General features: G+C 39.4%; 1 protein-coding gene across 3 annotated transcripts in view; it reads left to right on the top strand.

Annotated features, from left to right (window-relative positions):
* LOC143021033 (uncharacterized) overlaps positions 1-27,435 on the top strand; it is a 50,159-nt gene extending 22,724 nt beyond the window's left edge. For 2 of the 3 annotated variants that reach the window (XM_076178212.1, XM_076178211.1), the window contains exons 5-12: positions 368-474; positions 742-863; positions 2,100-2,248; positions 7,634-7,770; positions 13,136-13,253; positions 15,494-15,609; positions 16,209-16,350; positions 16,513-27,435. In XM_076178212.1, coding sequence (XP_076034327.1) covers positions 368-474; positions 742-863; positions 2,100-2,248; positions 7,634-7,770; positions 13,136-13,253; positions 15,494-15,609; positions 16,209-16,350; positions 16,513-19,181 — 3,560 coding nt within the window. In that variant the 3' untranslated portion in view covers positions 19,182-27,435. The remainder of the gene's footprint in view (positions 1-367; positions 475-741; positions 864-2,099; positions 2,249-7,633; positions 7,771-13,135; positions 13,254-15,493; positions 15,610-16,208; positions 16,351-16,512) is intronic. The other variant, XR_012965968.1, reaches the window with a different exon arrangement.
* The last annotated feature ends 300 nt before the right edge of the window (positions 27,436-27,735 follow it).

The raw sequence follows: 27,735 nt of genomic DNA, 5'->3' as shown, positions 1-27,735 counted from the left end.
GTCCCTGATTGACATAGTAGCTGTGCATAATATTATGGTGATGTGCTTCTATGTCCAGTGTTTTAGAGTTGAAGAGTCATGGCATATTATCGGTAGGAAGTCAAGCTAGGCAGGTGAACTTTATTAGTTGACTGAACATCAGTGATGGAAGGTGAGTTTGTGGTCAGAAAATGTATCAGAAGGAAGCTGTCCCTTGCCTTCAGTTTTGTAAGTTGCCTTCATATTTCATTTCAAGTTGTTCTCAGTCTTGATAAAGCAAATCTTCAAAGGCAGAAGCCCATGTTCATCATTCACTTACAGGTACTAGTATAAACATCCTTACACATTTTGCTAATGAAGACTTAATGTCACTCTTTTATTTCTTCAGGAGTTGCTGTGTTAATTATCCTACCACTCTGCCTTCTTCGTAACCTGGATAGTTTGTCATCCATGTCAGCAACATCCATTGGCTTCTATTTCTTCCTGGTTTCTGTGGTAAGATGAACTTCTAATGGTTATGGATTTTCACATGCATTACATTTATTCAACTCTGTCTCTTTATGTAAGATAGAACATTACATGGTCTTGCACTTTGAAATTGATGGATTCAAGTAACTTCATGAGTAAACTTTTTTTTAATTACATACCTCTCGTTTGAAATTATTGAGATTCATAATATCTGCATGAAAATTATTCCTTATTTTGTCTTCATAAATTTTGTATTCTAGTGGTGTTACGGTTAACATGATCTTTGTTTTACAGATATTGATTCATGCTCTTCCCAAGTTACTAGACGGTTCATGGTTACATGTAGTCGAGTTATGGAAACCAAAGGGCTTGTTTCAAGTTTTCCCCATCATCTCCCTTGCCCTTGCATGTCAAAGGTAAGAGCAAATTGTGGTGTATATACATCAAAATAGATTGATAAGGATAGAATAGGCAGGAGTAATGCTATGCAAGAAAGAAATGAAAGTTTTAGAGAGAATTACAGGGGTAGAATGAAAAAATAAGATTTAGTCTCTGGTAAATTGGATGATGAGTAAGTAATGTAGGGGTAAGGTCATGTGATATGTAATTTGTACAAGGAATGGTGAGGGTGGCAGGTCAAACGTGAGGGCAAAGCGTGAGAGGCTTGAGAAAGTATCGGGGGTTGTAAAAGATCTGTACCAAAAGCTTCTTCCCCCCCATGTAAAGGAGGTAACCAGCCAAGGCATACACCCACCCTTCATCAGTCCCACACCCACACACATACATACCAAAGGTTTCTTCCCCTTAGTAAGGGGGATGACCGTATCAAAACACCCATCTGCAACATACACAATGAAACCCATTTAATGGCCATCTCAGCACCTCAATGCTGAAAAGTCATTTCTGTCCCCTGACCTACTGCTTGGTTGAAGGCAATGCACCAAAAATTCATTTCCACAACAGGATCTAATAGCCACAGCTGGTTTACCCCCACCTCTTCATTATATGGTGACCCTCCTCCTTGGGCACTCGAAAATTTTACAGAGCAGATGGGAAAAATCTTTTCACTCCACATCATCCTTTATTCCATTTATGCTACAAAACATTGAGAGAAAAGCAAGAGAGTGGAGTATGTGAGAATGAAATGGGTGGGAGTAGATTTATGCCCTTGGTATATGTATGTATGGATGATTTAGGAAGATAAATAAGGTGGGAGGCGTGGTGAATGGGAGTGGAGTGGGTGGGGATGAAATGGATGGGAGTGGAATTATGCCTTTTGACTTTGGGTACCTCTCTTGTAAGAGGGAAAAAGCCCTTGGTATGTGTATGTATTTTTTCTTTTCTTCTTTTTTTCTTTTTTCTTTTCTTTTCTTCCTTTTTTCTTCGATGGATTTCCATAAAAGTTGGTACAGATCATTTTTACGCTGTCTACCATTTACAGAAAAAAAATGATCACCCTAGCTTAATTATCTTAATATATGCATATAGCCTTATGATTGTAAAGTATAAGCCAGAAACTGTTGTGAATTATTATATAACAAGTTTTTTATTATTTCTTGGTCATGCAGTTTAATTTTTACAATTTTAATTTTATAACAGGTAACTTTGTAAATACTACCATGTGCATTTACATTTTTATTTTTATTTTTCAGTAATGTTTTCGAGATTTACGACTCTCTTGTTGACCCTGATGTTGTGAAGATGCGTAATGTAGTGACACATGCAGTTAACCTGTGTTGTGGTCTATACATTGCTGTTGGGTTCTTGGGTTATGTGGCCTTTGCAGACAAGGATTTTGGAGGTAAGTTCTCTTTTTTGTAATATTGTTGATCTCACTTTGCCACAGGGATTGCCAAACCATTTGCAGTTGTAGTGAAAAGGGTTGTGGTACTTACCCAGGTAACCAAAGCTTTGTCCAGGGATACATGCCACCTGTGTGAGAGCTGGTGGCAAGGGTATGTTGTGGCTGGTTGGAAGAAATACATATACCAAGGGCTCCCCCCCCCCCTTTACAAGGGAGGTAGCCAAAGTCAAAAGGCATAATTCCACTCCCACACATCTCATCCCCACCCATTCCATTCCCATTTACCACCCCTCCCTCCCTCTCATCTTGGCTCCTCCTGGATGACGGGTCATTCCTGCATCTTGCCCACTGCCCTAGGTCAGAAGCAGTGCAGCAAGACAAAGCATGTCCACAGCAAAGCCACTGGAAGACCAATCTCTGCTGGAAGAAATACATACAGAGGGAGGTCACCAAAAAGCAAAGGCATAAAATCCACTCCCACCCATTCACACCCCTTCCTCCTTCTTATCTTGGCTCTTCCTGGATGACCGATCATCTCTGCATCTCATCCACTGCCCAAGGTCAGAAGCAATGCAGCAAGACACAGCACATCCACAGCAAGGCCACTTCATTTAATCAGTGAACTCCCCATCTCCATCCCTTCATGTTCCATGTTTCTGACCCATACAGTGCTGTTGGCACAGTCACTCCTTCTTACAATCTCCTCTTAGCATCCATTCCCAAATATCTATTTCTTATTACAATTTTTAATCCCCCAAGGCATTTACTTGCTTCTCTCAATCTACATTCTACCTCCACTCCCTTTCTCACCACATTTGCACCCAAGTATTTAAAGCTGTACACTGCCTCTGGTCTCTCTCCTTTAAGACTTGTACCCAATTTGCTGCCACATTCTCCCCTTGTACATCGCATGACCTTTCATTTATCCACATTTATTTTCAACTTCAAGTGTTCCCACTTGAGTTGTAAAAGGTGACAAAAACTGGACAGGGATAGGACTAGGCATCCTACTCCCTGTAGCCTCAAAGGGGACATTCTTAAAAAAAAAAAGAGCAAAGGCTGGAAGAAATACATACATACATACATATACCAAGGCTTTTTCCCCCTTCCAAGGGAGGTAGCCAAAAAGGGAAAGGCATAAAAACACTCCCACCCATTTCATCCCTAAATACACTCCACACCCCTCCCACCCTTCCTCTCATCTGTGCACCTCCTGGATGACGGGTCATCCCTGCACCCTGCCCACCGCCCTGGGTCAGAAGCAGTGTCGCAAGACACAGTACATCCACAGCAAGGCCGCTTCATTTAATCGGCGACCCCCCCTCTCCGTCCCCCTTTGCATATAAGGAGAGGACGGGGAGAAATCCCTTCGGGCTGCGTCAAAATTTACTCACACATACTACCCCACCCCCCGCCCATTCCTCCTCATGCAGTCACAACATCATCCATATACAACCATTCTCCACTCACCTCTGTCTTCCGTCCTCTCCCTTCCTTCCTCAACAGACATTCCCCTCTTCCCCAAAGCCCCCTTCACCCCATCCATCCACCTCATCCTAGGACGTCCCCTCATGTTCACTCCCTCCACATCTGCCTTCCATACCTCTTTTACTAGTCTTTCTTCACTCATTCTTTCCATGTGTCCAAACCATCCTAATATTCTTTCATCAACCCTCTCTCCCAAATCCTTTTTCACCCCTGTTCTCCTCCTCACCTCCTCATTTCTCACTCTATCTATCCTAGTAACCCCCACCATACTTCTCAGACACCTCATCTCAAACACGTTCAAACTCCTTCTCTCTTCTTCTCTTATGTTCCACGTTTCTGCCCCATACAGTGCTGTTGGCACAATGACTCCTTCATACAGTCTCCTCTTCGCATCCATTCCCAAATGTCTATTTCTCATTACACTCTTTAAACCACCAAGGCATTTACTCGCTTCTCTCAATCTACATTCTACCTCCACCTTCACTCCACCTTTTCCTGCTACACTTGCACCCAAGTATCTAAAACTATCCACTTCCTCCAGTCGCTCTCCCTTAATGTTCACTTCCAGTCTACTGCCACTTTCACCCCTTGTACATCTCATCACCTTACTTTTACCCACATTTATCTTTAGCTTTCTTCTATCACATACTCTCCCAAACTCTGCCACCAGCTTCCTCAATCCCTCCTCTGACCCTGCCACAAGCGCAGTGTCGTCCGCAAACAACAGCTGGCTCACCTCCCACTTTTCTCCATTTTCTTTAACCATCTCCAATCCCTGACTCACTACCCTAGCATTCACCTCTCGCACCACCCCATCCATGTATAAGTTGAAGAGCCAGGGCGACATAACGCATCCTTGACGAAGTCCCACCTTTACTTCAAACCACTCACTCTCACCATTTCCAATCCTAACACATGCTCTACTACTCACATAAAAACTCTTGACAGCTCCCAAAAGCTTTCCTCCTATCCCATAAATCTGCATAACCTCCCACAGTGCCTTTCTGTCTACCCTATCATAAGCCTTTTCCAGATCCATAAAAGCCCAAAAAACATCCTTCCCCTTTCCTATAGCTCTCTCACATATCTGTCTTACCACAAAGATCTGATCTACACAACCTCTACCCGTCCTAAATCCACACTGTTCCTCACCAATTACTCCTTCTGTTCCTCTCCTAATCCTCTCAATTAAGATTCTCCCATAAGCCCTCCCTACTACACTCAACAGGCTAATCCCTCTGAAATTACTACATTCACACTTGTCCCCTTTTCCCTTGTAAAGAGGAACTATACAGGCACTACTCCAGTCCTCCGGTACTCTACCCTCTCTCCAGCAAACATTAAATAATCTCACCAACCAGTCCACCATCGCTGAACCTCCCTTTTTCAGACATTCTGCATGACATCCATCCAGACCAGGTGCCTTACCTGCTTTCATCATCTTTACAACTGCCTTCACCTCATCCTTCCTTATTTCTCCTCCATTCTCCTCACTCATCACTCTCATTTTCTTCGTATTTCCCACTGCAGCTATCTTTCCTTCCCTATCCTCCTTCACATTCAGCAACTCCCTAAAATATTCTGCCCATCTTCCCCTCACTGCCATCTCTTCCATTATCAACTCTCCATCTGTATCTTTTACCTTTTCTTCCCTACTTGATTCGCCTCCTCTTCCTCTCTTAATACTCAAAGAAATTTCTGGCTGCAGAAATACTACAACCATACCTCAATACACTCAATACACTCAATACCTGGTTCACAACAAATAGACTGAAAATAGCCTCAACCACATCTACAGCCACACTTTTCACCAATTGGACAGCAGAACACAAATACATACCATGCCACTCTATCAACAACACCCTCATATCACACACACATACACCCAAGATTCTTGGTGTAACATATGATCCATGTTATTCAAACAATGCATCATAAACATAAGAACTAAGTGCACACCTAGAATTAATGTGCTTAAATAAATTGCAAGAACAACATTTGGATAAAACAAAGAACCTAATACTACAGTATACAAATAATGCATATGCTCAGTGATGAATTATGTGAGCCCTGCATGGGCCCTTGATCTCACTAACACACAACACAACACAACACCTGTCACCATACAAAACAGAGCCCTAAAGACAATAACAGGCTGCAAAAATACAACACCTACAGACCATTTACACCATGAAAAGAAAGTCCTTAAAGCCAAGGATCATCTTGATATGAAAGGCACACAAACACTTGCCACAGCCTCCACAAACACAGCACACCCGCTACACTACATAGCAGAACACCCAGATACACCAAGAAGCATCAAAATGACACCCAAATACCTATATCACATGCAAATACTCTCTTTTCTTCCTTCACAACCACCAGACACCAGCCTCCAGAAGCATATCAATAATCATATCACTCATTGCTCTATCAATAGACTGAAAGATAATACATGCCAGACCCCCTGATATCCATCCCTCTGAATCCTCTCTCCCCTGAGAGGACAGATTCCATCTGACCAGACTGCAATGCAGCCACCATCCAGCTCTTTTAAGCTACCAGAAGAGACTGTGTGACAACATTGTAGACAACACATTATGGAAGACTGCATTGTACACAATAACGCACACCAACAACACAATATACACTCTAGAAAGGACTTGTGGAAAAACCTCGTTCCAGCAATGGCATTCCTCTTGAAGACAGAACTACTCAGCCAGACAATCAGGGGAACAATAACAACCCATTTGCAATGAATGGTAATAGCATAGCTCAAGTCCATTGTGTGGCAGGTAAGGCTGGGTAGGGGCAGGGAGGATGTTACTTGGTTCTCTGATGGGGCCCATGCCATGCTTGAAGTGAAACCTCACTGTCAGTTATAGATGTGGGTGAACAACTAATGAAAACAATAAGGTGAAAATAATCCAGTAGACAATGTTATATGGCTTTTATTTCTTCCTGGTTTCTATGGTAAGATGAACTCTGTAGTGGTTATAGTAAGTTATGATATGTTCTTCATGTACCAAAGAATTTAAGAACCTTAATACAGTAGAAGAAATAAGCTGAACTTTGTAAGCATCGTTTCTGCTGCACAGCATAAGCCTGGTGCATTATGGTATGATTGGCAGCATGCAATCAAACTTTAGACTTACTTACATACATATACCAAGGCTTTTTCCCCCTTACTAGGGAGGTAGCTAAAAAGGAAAAGGCATAAAATCATTCCCACCCACTCCATCCCCGAAAACACTCCACACCCCTCCACCCTCCCTCCCATCTTAGCACCTCCTAGATGCGGTCATCCCTGCACCCTGTCCACTGCCCTGGGTCAGAAGCAGTGTCGCAAGACACAGCACATCCACAGCAAGGCCGCTTAATTAAATCGACGACCCCCCCTCTCCGTCCCCCCATATAAAGGAGAGGACTTAAGTATGATAAACAGGTAGCACGCTGCCCCTCCCTAGCCATATCCAGACAACAATATTTCTTCATTGAGTGACATATGGGCCATTCCAGTGCCACTTGCAGTTACCTGGGAGCCAAGGGCTTCCTGCAAGAGAGACCTGGGTCAATGGATTGATTGATTGATTGATTGGTCTTTGCCAAGAAAGCCTTTTATCTCCATTATTATTGTGTCTAAAATATTGATCATTTATTCAGGCAGTGTGGTTGGGGACAGGGATGGGAAGGGCATCAAATAGTTTTTAATGTTTTTAGAGTGGATGTGTGAATTGACTTGGCTATGTAATGATATACACATATTTGAATGTAAATGATGAGTCTTTGTATGAAAACCGGATAATGAAATAATACATGAAACAGAACTAAATGAATCCAGACGTTCATATAAATTTAGAAATTAATTTTTTTACCATATTGTTATATCCACAGGTAATATTGTGATGAGTTTCCCAGGGTCAGAGCTGACAGAATTCATCAAACTATTCTTTGCCGTTTCTCTGGCCATCAGCTTCCCCCTTATGATCTTCCCATGCCGTACATCCATCCATTCTCTACTCTATCGTAGGGTAAGCTGGGTTTTTTTCAGTTTGATCTAGAATTTTGTATTACTCATAGATGTAATTGATTTTATTATATCTACTGTATTTAATTTGTTTATTTCTTATTTATTTATTTTATTTATTTATTTATTTATTTATTTATTTATTTTTTTTTTTTTATGTCAGGGGGAGGGGGAATGGAAAATATGAGAAATAGGTATCCAGGTAATAAATGCAAAGAGAAAACTACAAGGGAGTGGTACCCATGGCACTGGATGGAACAGACTTGGAAAATGAAGGAAACGGAAGAGTGGAAATACATTTGAGATGAAATGTTTAAGAAAGAAGGGATGGTAAGAGAACTAGCAGATAGGACTGATCAAACAATGTTGAGATGGTTTTGCCATTTGGAAAGATCAAGTGAAAAAAGAAAGACCAACAAAAGGGGCATGGAAAGCAGAAGCAGACAGAGAAACTTGATGGGAAGGCCAAGAATGAGGTGGATGGACAGGGTGAAGGGAGGTTTGGATGCAAGAGGAATGTCTGTTGAGCAAGAAAGTGAGAAGGTAAAAGGTAGACGTGAATAGAGAGTGATTGTAATGGATGAGGAAGTGATACAGCCTGAAGGGATTTCTTCTCATCTGCTCTGTACATTTCTCAAGTGGATGAGGTGTGATGGCAGTTGCCTTGTAGTGAAGCAGTTGGGGGTAAATCAGTTCCGGCTGTTGGTTCCTGCTGTGAAGGAGTTGCCTTGCTGCATCGCCTCAGACCTGAGCAGTTTGGTGAGGAACAGGGATGATCTGTCATGGATGAGGAGCTAAAATGAGTGGGGCAACAATCGGGTTTTGGTTGAGTGTGAATGAATGTAGGGTGGATGTATGCTTTGACTTGACGACGACCACTACCACCAACCCCTGAGAACGGGGTTAATTATTAATTGTATTATTTTCTTTCTTTTCTTTACCCTATAGAGGGAAAGCCTTATATATTTTTCTTTTGCATATATATATGTGTACTGCTTCTTGATTCAAGGAAGCATATACTTAGCAGAAGCTAGTATTTTGTGCTTTATATTACATTTATGTTTTATTTACAGTGGACATATGTGGAAGATACTGGTGATGCAGATGTATTAGAGACTGTAAGACAATTGGTAAAAGATGAAGTTGATTTTTCACAAATAAGGGAAAATGTCAGTTGGTGCTTGAGTTGTACTGTGGTGTTAATTAAGGATGTCGGTATGTGTATATCAAAATGATTAAGCTAGAGTGATCTTTTTTTCTGTAAATGATAGACATTGTAAAAATCATGTGCCAATTTTTATGGAAATCCATTGAAAAAGGAAAAATACAAAAACAATTATGATAATTTGATGTCTTTTACTTTTCTTATATCTAAGTAACTAATGGAAACTGTGATCTGCTTTTGTGTTTATAGGAAACTATAAGCTTTGATAAAGAATATCTTGTTAACTTTTTATTCTGTATTTAAAAGTTAGACCATATTGAATTTTTCATTGTGAATACCCAAATTTCGTTAAAAAAAGGTGATTTAGAAAAAAGTAATGTATAAACAAGAAAACATGTATATAGAGAATAAAGTTTCTGAGTTATAAGCATAAATGTGACAAAAATACTGTTACTGAGATATTGAGCCCCAAAGATAAAACAAAATTTTTCATCATCTGTATGAAAAAAAAATTAGTAAAATAGATGAAAAATGCATAGATGCTGATAAATTGGATATCGTAAATGAAGTGCAGTGTTTTGTAAGTGAAATTTTTCACACTTACATTACTTTATCCCAAAATTTTAATTGAATTCCACTCTACAAAGTTCTAGCCCTCCGATAGGGGGAAGTTTGTGATGGTAAACCATATCATCATCACCAGGGCATTACCCCTGGGGCAATACAGATACAGTGATACACATTGGAGTTTTGTTTCACCAGGGATCAAGGATGAGCCACTTCCCAGCATTCAACAGAGTCCCTAGTTACATATGATGTGGTTTAATGTCACCCCCCACCCCCCGGTCAGGAGGCTAGGATGGTGCCCCTCACAGAGGGCTTTTTGTAGCGTGGAATTTAGTTGCATATAGATCCACATTAAAAAGGAGAAAAAAGTGTAAACAGCAACACTTGAGCAATACACAGTGAATTGGTACTTCACATTTCTTGCCTTCACATCTGACTGTCAGTAAATATTGACAGAATTATGATATACCCTTCTAAAATTTTATATAAGAAAAACATCAAATGTAAATGTCAAATAGAAAGCAAGTCTTAGTCCATGTCCCTTTAGATAGGGACATCGCCCACTCAAGATAATTAAAAAAAATGAATTAAAAATAGTAAATAATGCCATACTGCACAAAATTGTCAAAAGTTTTTATTTTTAGCATACCGACGTCCTTAATGTGTGAAAGGAAAATAGGGAAAACTTGGAGTCTCAAAACCTAGTAAAACTTGTTGACATTACATATTGTTAAGTAGATTTATATCAGGCTGCAGATTTGTAACTTAGGCATACTTTTTTTTAATTTGATGTGTTAAATTTTTGCATTTTCAATGATCATTATTTTGGAAAATGCAAAGAAAAAGTCCAGTTGCCTGTTGATGTACCTTTTAAGATGAAATTTTAACCTGTTAAGTTTCACAGTTATTATATACACAGTGATTGTGATGAACAAGTCTTATATAGGTTAAGAGTCTTATTGGTTCTTGTTTATATACAATGAAACGATTGTTTTGCTTTTTACCTTCACACATCATCATCATCATCATCTACTGTCCGCAGCCCATTACTGCCTTCAACATATATCATGACTTATACGATAGTGGTACCTTCATTCATGCAGTTTTTTAAAATTGCATACATTCTTCTTTCAGTCTTACTTACTTTATTTGTTATTATATTTTTATCTGCCCATTCAATCCATTGGAGTCAGCTTTTGTGAGACATTTGATACATCTCTTATCCTTATTTTGTAGGTACTATTTGGGGTAGAGGTGAGAAGTGGAGGCAGTTGAAGTCCAACCTGGCATCAAGTGGGCTCATAGTAAGAGCATACTACATTAAATTCCTTGTTTCAGAAAGTCCTGAGGCATGATCCCTGCCCTGTCTGAGAGTGGGAGTATGTGACATTAAACTGAATCTGTCACATACGCCAAAAAGTCCGAGTTAAAACATGCACCCACATTACTCCCATTCTACACCCATCCAGAAACTTGTTTGTTGTCTTTCCCATCCTAGCTCCTCCTGGATGAAGGGTCAACCCTATCTCCCACCACACAGTACAGGTGGCAATGCAGCAAGACATAGCAACTCCATAAAAGGGCCCAACAGCCAAAACTGGTTTACTCGTAACTCTTCATTTCATGATAACACCTTCCCCTCATCCACTTGAGAAATACATATAGCTTTGAACTGTTGTCTGTGTTGTATTAGTGTTTGTGTCACTGTTATTATGAAAAGGGAAGCAGTTGCTGATTGTCGGCTCTCCTTCAGTGAAAAAAAAATAGAGGAGATGAAGTTGAAGTTGATAGATATTTTGGGCCCAATTTAGAGACCAAGTGTCAGCACCTTAGAGCTGCACCTTCAGGTGGACCTTCAAGTATTGACAGGTTTTGAATGTGGGTGGCAGGGAGATATTGTCTCGACTTCCATCTGGTAGGATCAGCACTTGCAAGCACTTGTCTTTGGCCTTATTTGAGCAGTTATATATGTTCCTTGTTTTTTGGTTGAATTTTTTTGCATTCTTTGTATAAGCTCCAGTTTAATTTTCTTCCCTATATTTTTAATGTACACATTCTTCTTCTTCTTTTTTTTTCTTTTTCTTTTTTATGTATCATCTTCAAACCTACATTAACATTAGCCATGAACCCCTTCTTTACTGTGGTATATATATATATATATATTTTTTTTTTTTTTTTTTTTTTTTTTTTTTTTTTTTTGGGGGGGGGGGAGCTAATATCAGGTTATTTTATTTGACAACAAGAATGAATCTTGAACTGAAGGGGATATTTCTTTTTAGATAAAAACTGTTGCCCCAAGTGTCACTGGAAACATACAGCTTTACAGTGACTGGCAAGTGTCCATAGGCTCTCCCAAAAATCTGTATGAAGAAATATGGGACTGTCTGTGCTGCATTAGTGTAGGACTGTTTCTTTGTCATCAGCTTATAGTTGTAGGAGGAAGGGAGTAGTCAGCTGTCCTCGTGTGAAAAGATGAAAGAAATACAAAATTGATTGAGAGATCATGAGCTTTGTCTTGGTACTGAGTGACAGCCCCTCAAGGTTGCACCTCCAGCTGGGAGTGAGGGGGGGGGGGTTGATAAGTTTACAGGCGGCAAGATGTTTCTGTCAGATGTCCATCTCATAGGACCATCACTTGCAGATACCCATTTTTGGCCCCCTTGGTTCCTTGTTTGTTTGACTATTCAACATAACAATTTTTATGAATTGTGCCACAATGCACAAGGGTTAGATTTGAATAATTGACCACAGAATGATGATGAAGATGATGTGACCGCTGTGGGTGGTTTAAGGCACTATAGCAAGAGTAGAGCACCATTCTTTTTCTTATCACATTTGACTTTTTCTATGCACAGGATCAAGTGTGTTGAATGATTGCTCAGGGTATTGATGTGGTTTTAATTCTCTAAGGTCATCTGGATTGTAGTGTTTTAAGTGAAGGTTACACCAGAACAGGCTGCATGTCTACTTGCTTCTCAGATGCTCATAATGCAGTGAAAACACTGAACTGATCATCTTTCATTGCCCCATGTATACATAATACAGACAACACTGATTTTTTGTATGATTAATAACTAATCTGTACTCACGTAAGAATGCTGATTACTAACTTCTACTAACCCTCCTTATTGCTACCCTTCTTGAATCTCTCTTGTACCACTTCCATGACTCTACCTCGTCAGCACAGTATTGGTCTGGTAGATAGAGGTGCTGGTTTTTGGTGACAAAATGCAAGTCAAAATTTATGTAAAGAGCTCAAGGCTCAGTCTAGAGACCCATGCCCCCTTCAGATGGAAGCAAGGGTCTTGATAGGCTTTGAAGGCATGTGACAGGGAGTTGATTCTCTCTGATGCTCATCTTACAAGGTCACCACCTCCAGGTAGTCAATGGCAAAGAAAAGTATTTATTAAGATGATATATATGTATGATACTGAAGATGCCTATATTTACCAGTAATTACAGTAGAGTAAATACGGTGACGTTAGACCCTTTCCATACGTTTATACTGACACATGACTGCCTCATGTAAGTCTGCTGTCCAAGTGTGGAAGACCACCAGATGATCAGTAACCTTATTCAGGAAATATCCTTCTATTAGGCCATCCAAATGCTAATTCACTGTACTTGTCTTTTACAGAATGCGCAAACAAGTTTTGATTTGGTGGGCAACTACATGCCAGAAGCTCGTTTCAAAGGCATCACTCTGGGCATTCTAACCATAAGCCTAACGATTGGCATCATGATTCCTAATATTGGTAAGTTTTAGATATATTAGTTTGGGGAAGTAGGGAGTGATTGTATATGAATGATGTTTTGATGCAACCTAAAGGAATTTCTCTCTTCTCATTTACTGTGATGTGATGCATGAGGGGGAGTGGGTGGATGAGTGTGTGTGAAAAATAAATTGACGCAGCCCGAAGGGATTTCTCCCCATTTTCTCCATTTCTGCATGAGGGAACAAAGAGGGGGGTGTCACCGATTTAATGAAGTGGCCTTGCTGTGGATGTGCTGTGTCTTGTGACACTGCTTCTGACCCAAGGCAGTGGGCAAGGTGCAGGGATGACCCATGATCTAGGAGGAGCCAAGATAAAAGGGAGGGAAGGGGATGGATGGGAGTGGAGTATGTTGGGGATGGAATGGGTGGGAGTGGTTTTTATCTTTGTTTTTTTGGCTACCTCCCTTGTAAGGAGGAAAAAGCCTTTGGTATTTGTATGTTCCCTTTTACTGCAAGAGAGGATAGAGAGGGGGCTTCCTAATTAAGTGAAGCATTCTTGCTGTGGATGTGCTGTGTCTTGCTGCATTGCTTCTGATCCAGGGCAGTGGGTGGGATACAGAGATGACCTGTCATCCATGAGGAGCTAAGATGAGAGGGAGGGGGGAGGTGTGGAGGAGAGTTGAATGGGAGGAAGTGAAATGGGTGGGAGTGGGTACTTGCCTTTTGACTTGGCTACCTCCCTTGTAAGGGGGAAAAAAACCTTTGGTATATAGATAGATAGTTTTTAATGTGTTTGTCTGTAACACATGTTTATGAATTCACAAAACTTTTAACCTATATTAGGGATATCCATGTATAAACCATAACTAAATTTAGGGACTGCAAATGAAGAGTGTTTAATTTCCTCTTGAACTTTGTGTTATTTACCCATGACTGTCAGTGGGTTATGACACCAAAGTTGGAAGAAACTGATTGCTCTTTCAGGCCTCTGCCAGAGGCCCTCCACTCCACTGTGAAGCAGTGGGTGTTAACCAGCTCTGGCTGTTGGGCCCTGTTTTGGAAGTGTTGTACCTTGCTGCATAGTCCCCTGACCAAAGCTGTGTGGCAGGGGACAGTGATAACCCTTCACCAGTGAGGTTCAGGGCATAAAGTTGTTTTAATTGCGCATGAAGAGGGTGTGTGCTATGACCTGGCCACCTCCCTCCCTCCATAAGGGGAGAGAGCTTTTTATATATGTATATGTGTCTGCTTATTGCAAGAGCTGAACAGTCTGTAAATATATGTATTCATGATCTTGGATGGGGTAGCCTGGCAGAATGGACATGTTTTATCTTTTGTGAGGAAAGACGTAAAAAGAGTGGAAATCAGAGGTGGATGGAGTGAACTTAAGGGGAAGACCAAGAATGAGATGAGTGGGGTTTTGAGAAAAAAAAAATGTCTGTTGAGCAAGGAAAGAAGAAGGGAAGAGATAGGTGTGAGAGGAGAATGGCTGTGAATTGAATACAGACTGATGTGGCCAAGAGGGAATGAGGGAGGGAGGGTTGCCATGTAAATAAAGCAGCTGTTCCTGCTGTGGATGTGCTGTGTCTTGCTGCTGACCTGGGCAGTGGGCTTGGGACAAGGATGACCCATCATCCACAAGGAACTAAGATAAAAGGGAAATTGATGATGAAGGAGAGTGGGATGGGTGGGTGTGGATGCATGCATTTTGCTGGCTACCATCCTTGTAAGGGGTAAGAAGTCTATTGGTATATAGATAAATATATAATTACCTTGTTCATGTTTATATTGTCGATATAAAGTGTTGTGGGATGGGGATGGTCAGGAGGAGCCAAGATAAGAGGGAGGGAGTGGGGAGAATGGGAGTGGAATATGTGGGGATGGAATGGTGTGTAAATGGATTTTATGCCTTTGGTTTTTTAGGCTACCTCCCTTGTTAGGGGGAAAGAGTCTTTGGTACATGTATGTATGTGATGGTCTCAGCAGTCTACTTAAGCAAACTTGTTTTGTTCAACATATGCTCATGTACTGCTACATGGGAAATATTTTGGTGTTGCAAGTATACTTTGACTTGACCATCCTTCTAATAAGGGGGAGAAAGTCCTTCAGTTTGTATTGACTTCACATGATTACATACCCAATACTCTCTGGATGCCATCTTTATTTTGGGGGTCAGGGAATGCAGAATCATGCATTTCATATATCTTTGGTGTTCTAACTAGTATGCTCTCATATGTTCCATTCTCCGAAACTCATTAAACCAATATCATTTTGTTACAGAATTTGTGTTGGGCTTGTTAGGGTCCACCATGGGTATGACCATCGCTCTCATCCTGCCATCGCTGATGTTCATCAAAGTTAATAGCAAGGCATCTGCTGAAAGACTTGTAGCTCAGGTAAAGCACTTTTTAAACCACACTTTTAAAATGTTTGAGGGGTGAAGAATGGGAGTGGAGTATGTGGGAATGAAATGGGGTGGAAGTGGATTTATGCCTTTGACTTTGGCTACCTCCCTAGTAAGGGGAAAAAAAGCCATTGGTGTATGTATGTGTATATACCATATATATATATTATATATATATATAAATATACAATATACACACACACACACACCACACACACATATATGCATATAAATGATGCTGGGTTCATTATATGGCAACCTCCATCCCTTCTCATCCACACAAAAGAATTTATGAACTAGACAAGAAAATTATCTCCTTATGTTTTATCCTTAAAAAAAATCATGTGTCATGAAATATAATAATTTTCTTTGTCTAATGCAGTTTTCACATTGCTTAAGTGAGGAGTGAGTGATAAGTGTCATAGGTATTGAACAGGTGAGGATATCCCTATCCTTTACCTTACCACATTACTTTGTAGGTTAAAGCAAATAGAAGATTTATTGTGCTGCAGTTGCTTTTGTTACATTATAATGGAATTGAAAATATTTAAATTATATATTAATTCTGGTTTATGTGTTTCTCTTCTGCAGGGAATCATGTTTATTGGTGCATTCTTAATAGTAACTGGAACTTACTTAAATCTGAAGAATATAAGTGACTCTGATGTTGCTCAGAGACCTAATATTCAACCAGACCTGTTAAAACAGAATTTAGACCCACAACTTGTCGATGGTAAGTTAATCTGTTAAACAAAAGTTGGCGTACTATGAAGTAAAAACAGATTTGAACACACACAAAGTGTTTATTTGTGTTTTTCCATTTATATATACTTGCATAGAGATGACATGTGATTTTGAAATGATGTCATAACTTATATTTTTATTTCTTCCATAGGAAATGCATTAGAAAAAAATGTTGGTGATCTTGTTCAAGAAAAAGTTGGCATTGTTGAGAACAAGCCACTTGGTTTAGAGAAAGTTCAACAGAAGATTAATGAAATGATCGAAGATCCAAGTCAGAAAATAACCGACTCTGCCACTAGAAAAGAACCAGTTGCTCCTGAACCTCCTCCAGATCTTGACAAAAAAGTGAAAGCTGTGGATCCTGTCAAGAAAGCTGATGTTGAAATTGCTCCAAGTAAAGTCGTAAAAGAAGTTGTAATGGAAAAACCTAAGGAAAATAAAGTCGTAAAGCTTGAAGAAAAGCCAGGGGATGATCTTGATCCGGATGCAATAGAGAAGGAGGAAGCGGAAAATAAAGAAGAAAAAGGTAGGGAAGATGTAGAGAAGGAAGAGTTTGAGAACAAACAAGATACCATCTTGCAAAAGATAGAGGAGCAAAACAAGCAGCAGGAAGAAATCTTAGCCCAGCAGAAGAAGATACTTGAAGAACTTAAAAAGTCCAAGGATACAGATGTTGAAGGACGACGACAAGAGGATCAACCTCAGCCTAAAAGAGTAGAGAATGTGGCTGTACCAGAAGCTGACAAAAATGTAGTTGGTCTTGCTGATCAAGTGAAAGTTCAGGCTGTGCCAGCTAATGCCCCAGGTGTTCAACAGGGTGGGGTAGGTATGCTGTCGTGGTCACAGAATGTGCCATCTGGTGTGCAAAATGTCCAGTCAAACATTGCACAACCAAATAATTTAGGTGTGCAATCAGGTAATGTGCCGCCAGTGATAGGTGCTCAGAATCCAGTATCTTTAAACATTCAAAATAATCCTCAACAAAATAATCAAAATGTCCTTCCAAATCAGGCAAATGTACAGAATGTGCCAATGAATCCACAAGTAGCTCAACAGGCTATAGCAGTGCATCAAGTCATCCCAATACAGCCAGGTGCACAAGTTCAGCTTGGACTGCAGATTCAGCCCGGTGGACAAGCTATGAATAACCCTCTACCAAATTCAAATGTGTGGAATGCTGCATCACAACTACAGTATAGCCAGGGCAACATGCAACCTAATATGGCTAATCCTCAAGGTGCTTTTGTCATTCCACAGTATGCTGTGCAGAATGCACAAACAGGTGCACAAGTTGCACAACCTGCTGTGCAAAATGCACAAGCTGGAGTGCAAGTTGCACAGCCTGTTCTGCAAGTTGCACAGCCTGTTCTGCAAGTTGCACAACCTGCTGTGCAAGCTGCACAACCTGTTCTTCAGGCAGCACAACCTGCTGTGCAAGCTGCACAACCTGTTCTGCAAGCAGCACAACCTGCTGTGCAAGCTGCACAGCCTGTTCTGCAAGCTGCACAACCTGCTGTGCAAGCAGCACAACCTGTTGTGCAAGCAGCACAACCTGCTGTGCAAGTACCACAACCTGTTGTGCAAGCTGCACAACCTGCTGTGCAAGCAGCACAACCTGCTGTGCAAGCAGCACAACCTGCTGTGCAAGTACCACAACCTGTTGTGCAAGCTGCACAACCTGCTGTGCAAGTTGCACAACCTGCTGTGCAAGCAGCACAACCTGCTGTGCAAGCTGCACAAGGTGGGGCTGGTAATGCACAAGCTAATGTAGCCAATGCACAAGGTCGTGGTCCAAATCCAGGAGACCCAGCTGGGCAGAAACCTCCTGCTGCTGCTGCCACCCATCAGAGCAAAGTACAGAAAGGAAAAGCAAAACAGTCAGATAAACTCCCAGAATCAGCGAAGTTGACAAGTAATCAGCAGAACAAGAAACCAGCAGTAAATGGTGAACAACCAAAGAAGAAAGTTGAGTCTCCACAGGTTCAAGGAGAAAAAAATCCAAAGAAAAATGTAAAGCAATCGAATGATGCAAAACAAGGGACTGTTCCTAAAGTGGTTGTACAAACAAACCCTGCCAGTGCTAACAACAAGGAATCAAAAGTTAATGAACCTGCAAAGCCCGGTGCTGTAGCACCAAATTCAGTGAGATCTCAAGCCCCCTTTCTTGAAGAAGACAAAACAAAGAAAAAGGAAAACATGGATGTAAACAAAATAGATAATGGTCCTGTTATGAATCATCTTCAAAACAAAGGAAATGTTAAGGAGTCATCAAAAATGGAAGCTGACAAGTCTGTAGTTGAGAAAAAAATGAAAAAGGCAACACAGGTTGAAGACCAGAAGAAAAAGACAGTTCAAAAGGAAGACCAGAAGAAAAAAGTAGAACAGAAGGAAGACAAGAAGCAGCTAACACAGAAAAAAGAGGAACAGAAAATGGAGTTGGCTCAGAAAGAGAAACAGAAGAAACCACCTCTCAAAGAAGAGGAACAAAAGAAGCTGGCACAGAAACAAGAGGAACTGAAGAAGCTGACACAAGTAGAGGTAGAAAAGAAGAAACTAGCACAGAAAGGAAAGGAGAAAAAAGTGACACATGATGAGGAACGAAAGAAAAGAGGAGCACCTCAAGATGACTTTGTAAACGTTAAACCTCCAGAGGAACAAAATGAAGCTCCAGAATATGATCCATATAATTTTAACCTTCCAAATGTGGACCTTAAGCGAGACTTGAAACGCAGGAGTGTTGGAGAGCTGGGTTATGAAATACGACATCTTTTATGGAATGAAGGAGAAGGCACAGATAAGAAATACAGAGGAACAGTGTGATTCAAATGTAGAGAACAGAATACTAGATCTATTTTTACATGCACTGTACAAAGGAGATTGCCTCTATTTTTGTGAGGTAAGTATTTATGTTATATGAATTATGAACACCAATGGTATTAACACCGAATGCCTGCAAATGGTAGTCCTGCAAGACTGATGTTAGAGAAAATCCTTTCCCTGCAACTTGTCCTCATAAACCATTATTATCCACATCATCATCTGGAGGTGCAGCTTCAAAGAGCTAACCTTAAAGTCTCCATACCAAACACAAGATGTCTCCCTGTGGACTTCAACAGCATTTCCTCCACCTTTTCACACATGGAGAGTTCTTGGTCAGCAGATGCTCCCCTCATGTTACTACATACTGGTTACAGAAACAATGTCACGCTAATACAACACATGCAACATTCCAGTACTTCTACCCAGGGAGGTTGATAGGAGGGTTTGGAAACTGTTGTCAGCTGATGTGGGGGCTGTGGTTTTCCACTTCTACCCAGGGAGGTTGATAGGAGGGTTTGGAAACTGTAGTCAGCTGATGTGGGGGCTGTGGTTTTCCAGTCTCTTGTAGTGAGTAAACCTGTTTTTTCTTAGGTTCATGAATTTATGTATGCTATTCAGTATAGCAGAGGTTCATTTGTGTAAATCATTCTTTGGATAGATATATGGAAACCATATATAGGGATGCCAGTTTTCCAACAGTAATCAGAATTCCAGTTTTTTTTTTTTTTTTTTTTTTTTCAAAATTCGGTAATAAATCTCCAGCTTCATAAATTTCTTCCAGTCTCCCTCTCTGTCTGTTTGTCAGTTCTAACAGTACCAAGACAACACAATATATCTTCTCTAAGTGACTTTGGTCCTAACTGGAGGCCATTGCCAGTTTCCTGGAGGCCACAGGTCTTCTGCAAGAGAGACCAGAGGCAATGAATTGATTGATTGTTAGTTTTGGACATTGGAAAAATTGTTAGGAAAAAATATACCGGTATGTATATACATATATATATATAATAATTAAAAATTAATAAAAATTGCAGTAAAAATTAAGGCTTGAAATAGGAAAAAATATATATTTTTTAAACTTTGCATCATATCTGTTTAAGAAAAATGCATGAAAATTGCTGATATTAGTCTGGTAATGAAATTTTGGATCAATAGAATTTTTCAGGCCCTGTAGGCAAAGGTCACTGGCATCACCGTATATACATTTGTATAAATGGACTGCAAAAAAACTCATAAATGCTGGAATTTGACTGGCTACATTGATACTCATAACAAATTACAAATAGCATGCATTCAGGCAGTTAATTAGTGGGAAATATTTGTACCAAATTTTTAAAATCAAAATTTCAGTTCTTGTTTCAAAATCTTCATACTCTCCTGTTAAGAATTACAATTTTGACCTGATTTTTACAAGCATTATCAAATTTGAAATGAGATGGACCAATAGATAAGTATATTTTTTCCATATGATTGCAGAAATATTTTCATTAAAATATTGCTTTGAATTTTTAATATAAGCTTTTGGAACATTTTCTAGGTCACTTCATAGAAGTATATTAAGTATTACTTTGCATGTATTTGTATATTCCAGTGCAGTCATTGGAGGTGATAGATAAAAAATTATGTATAATTGGGTATGTGTGATTCCAAATGCCAGGGTAATGAATTTGGTTTGTGCCTCTCTCACCTATACGAGTTATGTGACTGCTATTCTCACAGTCATGAAAGATAGTGGAAGGTTACCATCTGTAGGGGAAGGAAGATGTTATTAAAAAAAAAGAGAGAGAGAGGGAGAGAGAAGAAGAACTGAAATGGGTTTTCTTAAAGGGATGTGTGGAGAGGGGAGAGAAGAAATTATCCTTAGTTATAGTTTTTTATTCACAAGTGAAGAAGATGGCCTCACAATCCCCTACCCCCTTTTTTATGGGGGAGGGGAGGAGGTTGAATTGTGTAGTTCTAGAAGCCTTTTCATAGTAACTCTTCACTAGGCATTGATGCTCACCCTGCAATAAGGTGTTTCATAACCTTTAACACAAATTTGAATGAAAGGATGGGACCATCTTCCTTACTATACATCTAAACTCGAAAACAAGTCATAAATGAACAAAGGTTGTTGTGTATTTATCAGCTATCCCTTCATTTTTCTGCATTTTAATCTAGTAATAATCCTTCCTCCCACAATTCTCTTCATCCCTCTTCCCTTTCTTCTCTCTCTTACCTCTCTTCTCCTTTTTTTTTCTCTCTCCCTCCTGTTTCCTTCCCCCTCCTCCCTCCCTCCTGTCTCTTTCCCCCTCCTCCCATATCCCATCCCGCCTTCTGTCACCACATTACTTTCTCCATTCACTCCTGTTTTACTCCATTCTTCAATTTGCTGTAGCAAAAACAACCATGGGAGGAACTTCCAATGACAAAAGACCATCAGACCTTTTCCCATCAACAAAACTGGCAATAGTTTAAGACTTGCATTGATGTACGGTACTTAAGAAAGGGACATTTTCATCTCATCCACTGGTTTCTCGTTTCTGGTGACAACATCCCTTCTTGCTCTTGTGATACTTCTCTTACTCTATCCCACATAATTTTTTAATGGAATACCTACTTATCCACATGCAACCAACACCATATTTTTTGCGTTCCTCTTCACACAACAGCTTCGATGCAACTTGTTTTAGGAGAGCCATCATCAATGTCCCAGTCATCTCTGCGCTTTTCTTCAAAAGACAAACCTCCTTTTGAAATTATAACAATATTACTACTCAGCTGCTGTATGATCTGTATATCTAAAAACCTTGTACCATTCATTTTTTGCCGAATTTCCCTCCTTTTTCGCCTCATTCTTGTCACCCTATATCTGTTAACATTCACCTTTGTATTTCTGACCATCTTCACTTTGTCAATTATCTTCCGAAAGGTATTTATCAGCTCTTACAGTTTTCCTTTGCAGGTTTATGAAAATAGCACATCAACCACAAATAATGTGTGGTTCCTTTCATAACCCCCCTTGTTTTCATTTCGTTCAGAACTCCATAAATATATACGTTGAACATTATTGGTGGCATCACACATCCCTATTTTATCCCAGCCACTATATAAAACCACTAAAATGTCTCTTCCACTTTTACATGCCTTGCCTCCTTGTACATATCTCTCAGTGCCTTCAGTAACACACTCCTCTCTCCATACATCTCAAACTATCTCCACAATGCTCTTCTGTCCATTTAACAATATAACAGCTAACAAATCTCTGTTCTTTTTTGGATATGTCTTGTTTATTTGTTTCAGAGTTTGCTCATGTGTAAATATAGGCATAATTTGGTGCTGATAGTGAAAAGGATCTGAAGAATTAATTCTTTGGAAAAAGATACGAGTAAAATGGGGTTAATGTAAATGAGAGTAAGATGGCGAGAGTGTGAAAAAGTGGTGCAAACCATAAAAACCGTCTAAGAGGAAAAGTGTGGAAGATACTGTTCAAATATTTAGGAGTTAGTGCTTTTGGTAGATAGGAAAATGGAGCATAAAATGACAATAAAAATGGCTAGTGTTAAAAGAAACTTGGGGACATATAAGAAATTAAACATACTCAGAACAAATGCAGGTAGGGATTTGGACTGCAGGAAGAAATGTTCTTCACTGTATTAACTTGTCATAAGAACAATACTCAGCTATACTGTACTTTCACACCATGAGATCCAACAATGAAGAAAACAAAGACAACTAACAAACAGTACAAATGAAAAATTTACTAGTAATAACCAGATACATTGAAACAAATCCAGTAGAACACTACACCTAGAAACCAAAATTCCCTCCACGTAGCAGCACATACATACTTGAATTTATAGCAAGGGCTTTTTCCCCCTTACAAGGAAGGTAGCCAAAGTCAAAGGCATAAATCCACTCCCACCTACTTCATCCCTATGTACTTCACTCCCATTCACCCTCCCTCAGTACATGAAAGTGATTGATCAGTTGGTCAATTTGTAACCCCAGTTTTTGTATGGGAGACCCATATCACACAATTCTATAAAAGGCCTTTTGAACCTACCTCCTCTACATATCACATCACACACAGCCCTTCGCATGCATCATGAAAACAAGTGTTCTACTTGAACATCTACAAGAACCTACCTTTACTAGCCTCCAACATTTCCAAATGAAAATGCATACACACAACAGATTCCTTTCTATACCACCAAAATGTATACTTTACCAGATCCTTAGAAATCAACTCAACAGAGAAGTCACTTCCAAGATAAACAAGAAAGAATAACACTGGCCTAGCAGCAGTTACTAAATGCCCTAGATGCCACCACTACACAGATGGAGAACATTACAAGGATTCTACACTGTCCAACACTCATGACAGACAGTTCCATAAAATCTCTTCACTTGGTGAATTATGACCTGAACTGGTGGCTGTAGCTGGTTTCCTGGGAGCCACAGGTCTTCTATAAGAGAAAACCTGAACTAGATTGAGTGGTTGATTGGTTTTGAGATCTAGACTTATCAGTGATGAGTGTTGGTGACCCCTTTCCAAAGGAAAAATTGTGTCAATATATTCTATTTTGATTATTATTTAATTGTGGGTTGGGGCTAGCCTCCATGATTCCAAAAAGTTGCAAGAACAGCAGTCACAGCTCCTATAGGCGAGGAATGTTGGAACCAATCTTTGTTGTGTCAATGATCATGTGGCAAAGTAGACAATGGAATTATTTTAGAGCTGACATAGAAACCACCCAACATCACACCCTTTTACAAAATCCAGCAGACATCTTTCTTCCCTTTTATTCATTTACCCAACTTTGTACCTTTTGTAAATTTTGTAAATGTGGGTTGTCAGTCCACCCATTACGGGTAGTTTTCTAGCAAATAATCTAAAAGGAGGGAAAGAGTGACATTAATGTGTACTTGCTCTCCTTCCATCTTGCGAGGGTAGCCTGAAGAAAATAGGCTATGTTATCTTGCATTTCCCTTGAAACATGTCATCATAAAGGGAGATGAATATCATTACATCTCTTCAACTGCATCACATCACACTTGTTCCCATAGTAAAAGCACATCATAAGTGATAACTATACAGCACTTCATCATTTACTTTTTTCTGTCTTTTTCATCCACCCAGTTTTCTCTGAAGATCAAGTCACAACCTTATACATGACACATTTGACTTCTATGCTCACTTCACAATATTCTCTCCCCATTCTCTCTCTATACCTAGACAGCATTCCTGATCTGTCCTGTCTGTACATTATATACTTGTATATACATAAGCTCCAATGTATATAGTAGGGCCAATTAGAATACTGAACAGTTAGATTTGTAGAAAAGTAGTTTTGTAACTATCAAAAGGGTACTTAAAAGGGATTGTACTGAATGTGAGTGCCTCCTCTGAATTTTATTCTTTTATGTTAATCTTGTTATTTTTTAATTTTCATTTACACACCAGGTATATGGTGGATATTATTCTTGTTTCTGAATATTTGGCATAAATGTTACTTTTACTTCTTTTCTAATGTCTCCTTGTACTTCACCTTTATAGGAATTTCTAATCATCTTTGTTCCAAGAATATCTTGGCAGTGGGACCAACTTAGTTTTAATAAGGTGTGCCAAGATATGCAAAGAAATTTATTAGTCACTTAGTAATGCTTTCATCATTCCCTGGAAGTTCACATTCTCCAGACAGGTAAAGTTCATGCTGAACTTGTTGAACAGTAGTGTGTAACAAAGATGTACAATGTGTACATACATACCAAAGGGCCTTTTCCTCTTCATAAGGGGGTGGCGGAGTCAAAGCATACATTCACCCATACACCCATCCAAGATCCATTTATTGGCTCTCTCCTCTTAGCACCTCATGGCCAACAGAAAGTACACACACATGCACCTTTGCGAGAACCTGAATACCTATTGTGATATGTGGGACTATAATGATATTTTAACCCTTTGGCTGTAGGAAGATTTTCTGCAGTTGAATCAGATCACTTAGCAAGAGCCAGAATTAATTTTTGAATCAAATGTAAGGGTGAATTGAGTAAATGCTTGTAGGAGGGGTTTCCTATGGTGAAAAAAAAATCTCTGGTGAATACCATACAAGTTAAGTGTCATACCCAAAAGGTTAGTGTATGTTTAGATCAGTAGGAGAGAAAATAATTTCGTTACAAGTTAAGAGAAGATTAATAATTTTTTATTATACAAACAATGATTGCAAATATTAGTGGGTTGGTTTCAGTCATGCTTCACATCCTGAAACCCATGTATGATATGAATCCAATATCTACATATGACATCTACTTGTCCAGAAAGTCCAAGTGCATAGGGTAATGGTGACAACTTCAGTTGTAGCAAAGTACAGTTTGACATAAGCTCACCTTTTAAACAATTAATTACTCTTGCAACTGTTGCATATTTTACCGTAATGTTAAGCTTGCATCAGGTTTGGAAATATTGCTAGCAACCGGACCATCCATGAATTATTAAATATGTAACCAGACCTAGACAGTACAAAAGTATTTATATACCAAGTACTATGAATATACTGTCATGTCATTTTTTAAGAGTACAGTGGTTGGAAATCTAGAAGCCCATTATTTTACAAGATGACCGTGTAATGTATATATGGGATGATCATATTAACTTAGATATGTAGATGTTCCTTTGTACTTACTTTCATACTGTTCTTGTGGTGCAAAAAGGCAAGATTGTTTTATCAGGGAGACATAGTGCTAGTAGCAAAAAAAGAACAAACTTTTAGGCGATTATAAAGAGGGTAGCTGAATTAGACAAACTGAGATGAGGGATTTGTAGTGGACACATTTTTCAACAGTGCCCTTTTTACCCATAAGGTGGGGGAGTTCTTTTCCATGGCAGGATGTGGAAGAAGTTGGTCACTTTGATATAGGATAGAGAAGATGCACTGAAGAAGAAAAATGCACATAAATTTATAAGAATATGTTGAGGAAAAGAGGTATTGCTGGTACAGTGGTAGTTCAAAAATATGGTGATCCTCACATGATTCTATGATATTATGTGCACTATCAAAGACTAATGATGGAACAAATAAGTTCACTTGTTCCTTTCTTTCTCACATAAGTTGTGGACATTTAAGAAGAAAAAATTAGTCTGAAATATATTTTCACATAAGTGAATAAGATTTGTCCTAGTACCCCTTGTAAGCAATTGTATACAGGTCCCTCACATGGGGGGAGGGGGTACAAATGCCCCCGGGTGGCACATTTAGGGGGGCAGCAGTTCTAGTCTGGACATGCCACCCCCAAAGCTGACAAAATAATTATAATAAAAAAGGTCAAAGGAGCCCTGAATATTTTACTGCAATATACAAATTTTGTGTTAGAATCAACAGAATATGAAATATTTTTCCATTATCCTTTCTGCAATAGGGACATTAAATAAAAAAAATTAAATCTGTCTAATTATTTCACAAGCTGATAGGTATAATAGGCAGTAAAGAATGGTGGAAATGGGAAGTGGTGATGGGAGAAGGAGGGGGGGGGGGTTGCTGAGAACTTTGCCCCATGGTGGCACTTGGCATGTAAGGGCTCTGATTGTGTATTGTCAACACTAAAGAGTACTTCTTTCCTCAAGGACAATACTACACCAAAGAGGTCTTGTCACAGAAGTGGTAAAAGAAACCCTGTAAACAAAAAATACCTGTAGAGTATATTATGTGGTCACTACCTGATAAAGGATCAGTGTTGAAAGATTTGCCTTTTGATTTTAAGTTGCCCACTGTGTGTGTTAAATTTCATAAAATTACTCCTTCCCCCTCCTTATCATTGTATGCTTAGTTTTTGTAAATATGTAAAGTTTTTCCTTTTGCCATATGGAAACATCAGATTATCCTTTGATGTCCATGGTGTCTTTTTCTGTTTCTAGTCATATATGCTTGTTTTGCATTTGTTTACATTCACAGTGTAAAGACTAGACTGGTGTATGCAGTTGTAATGTAAAGGCCAAACTGGGTAGAGCTCTCTTTGTTCCTCAGATTATTTAGGTGATATTTTTGAAAGTATACTTTCAACTTTTATCTTTGCTTTTTTTTCCCACTTTCAACAACTTTCTTCTTTTTCAGTCCTACTTCCATTCAGAAATTTATGCTTTTCACACGTGTTATCATGCCACATTACTTTGTGTCTTGAATCTCTTGATTCCTCTTCAAAATTCCTACTTTGTTTACATGTGTTTATGTAATGTTGCACTTGGATATGGAATAAAATAAATTGAATGCAGTGAGTGAAATGTATCTTTATTTGACCCAAAGAAAAAGAGGTAATGGAGGGTGATGGGGATGAAAGGGAGGAAGAAAGTAGGATAAAAATCTTAGAGGAACAGGGTGACCAGACATCCTGTATTATACAGGATCGTCCCATATTTAAGCATTTGTCTTACATCCCATATCAACCCTCCCCAGGACACGTTTTGTCCCGTATTTTCAAGATTACAAAGGATTACAAAGGCGGAGCATGCCGACAGGAGACCTTTTGATCCATATCTAGGTTGGATGCGAAAAAAAAAAATACTTGACATAGTTTGAGAAAA

The sequence above is a fragment of the Oratosquilla oratoria genome, chromosome 41 (genome assembly GCF_046742065.1).
Source record: "Oratosquilla oratoria isolate Oo_2021 chromosome 41, ASM4674206v1, whole genome shotgun sequence".
In the NCBI taxonomy this organism is placed as follows: Eukaryota; Metazoa; Arthropoda; class Malacostraca; order Stomatopoda; family Squillidae; genus Oratosquilla; species Oratosquilla oratoria.
Note: the sequence above shows the minus strand (reverse complement) of the source record. Positions and strands in the feature narration are given on the sequence as shown.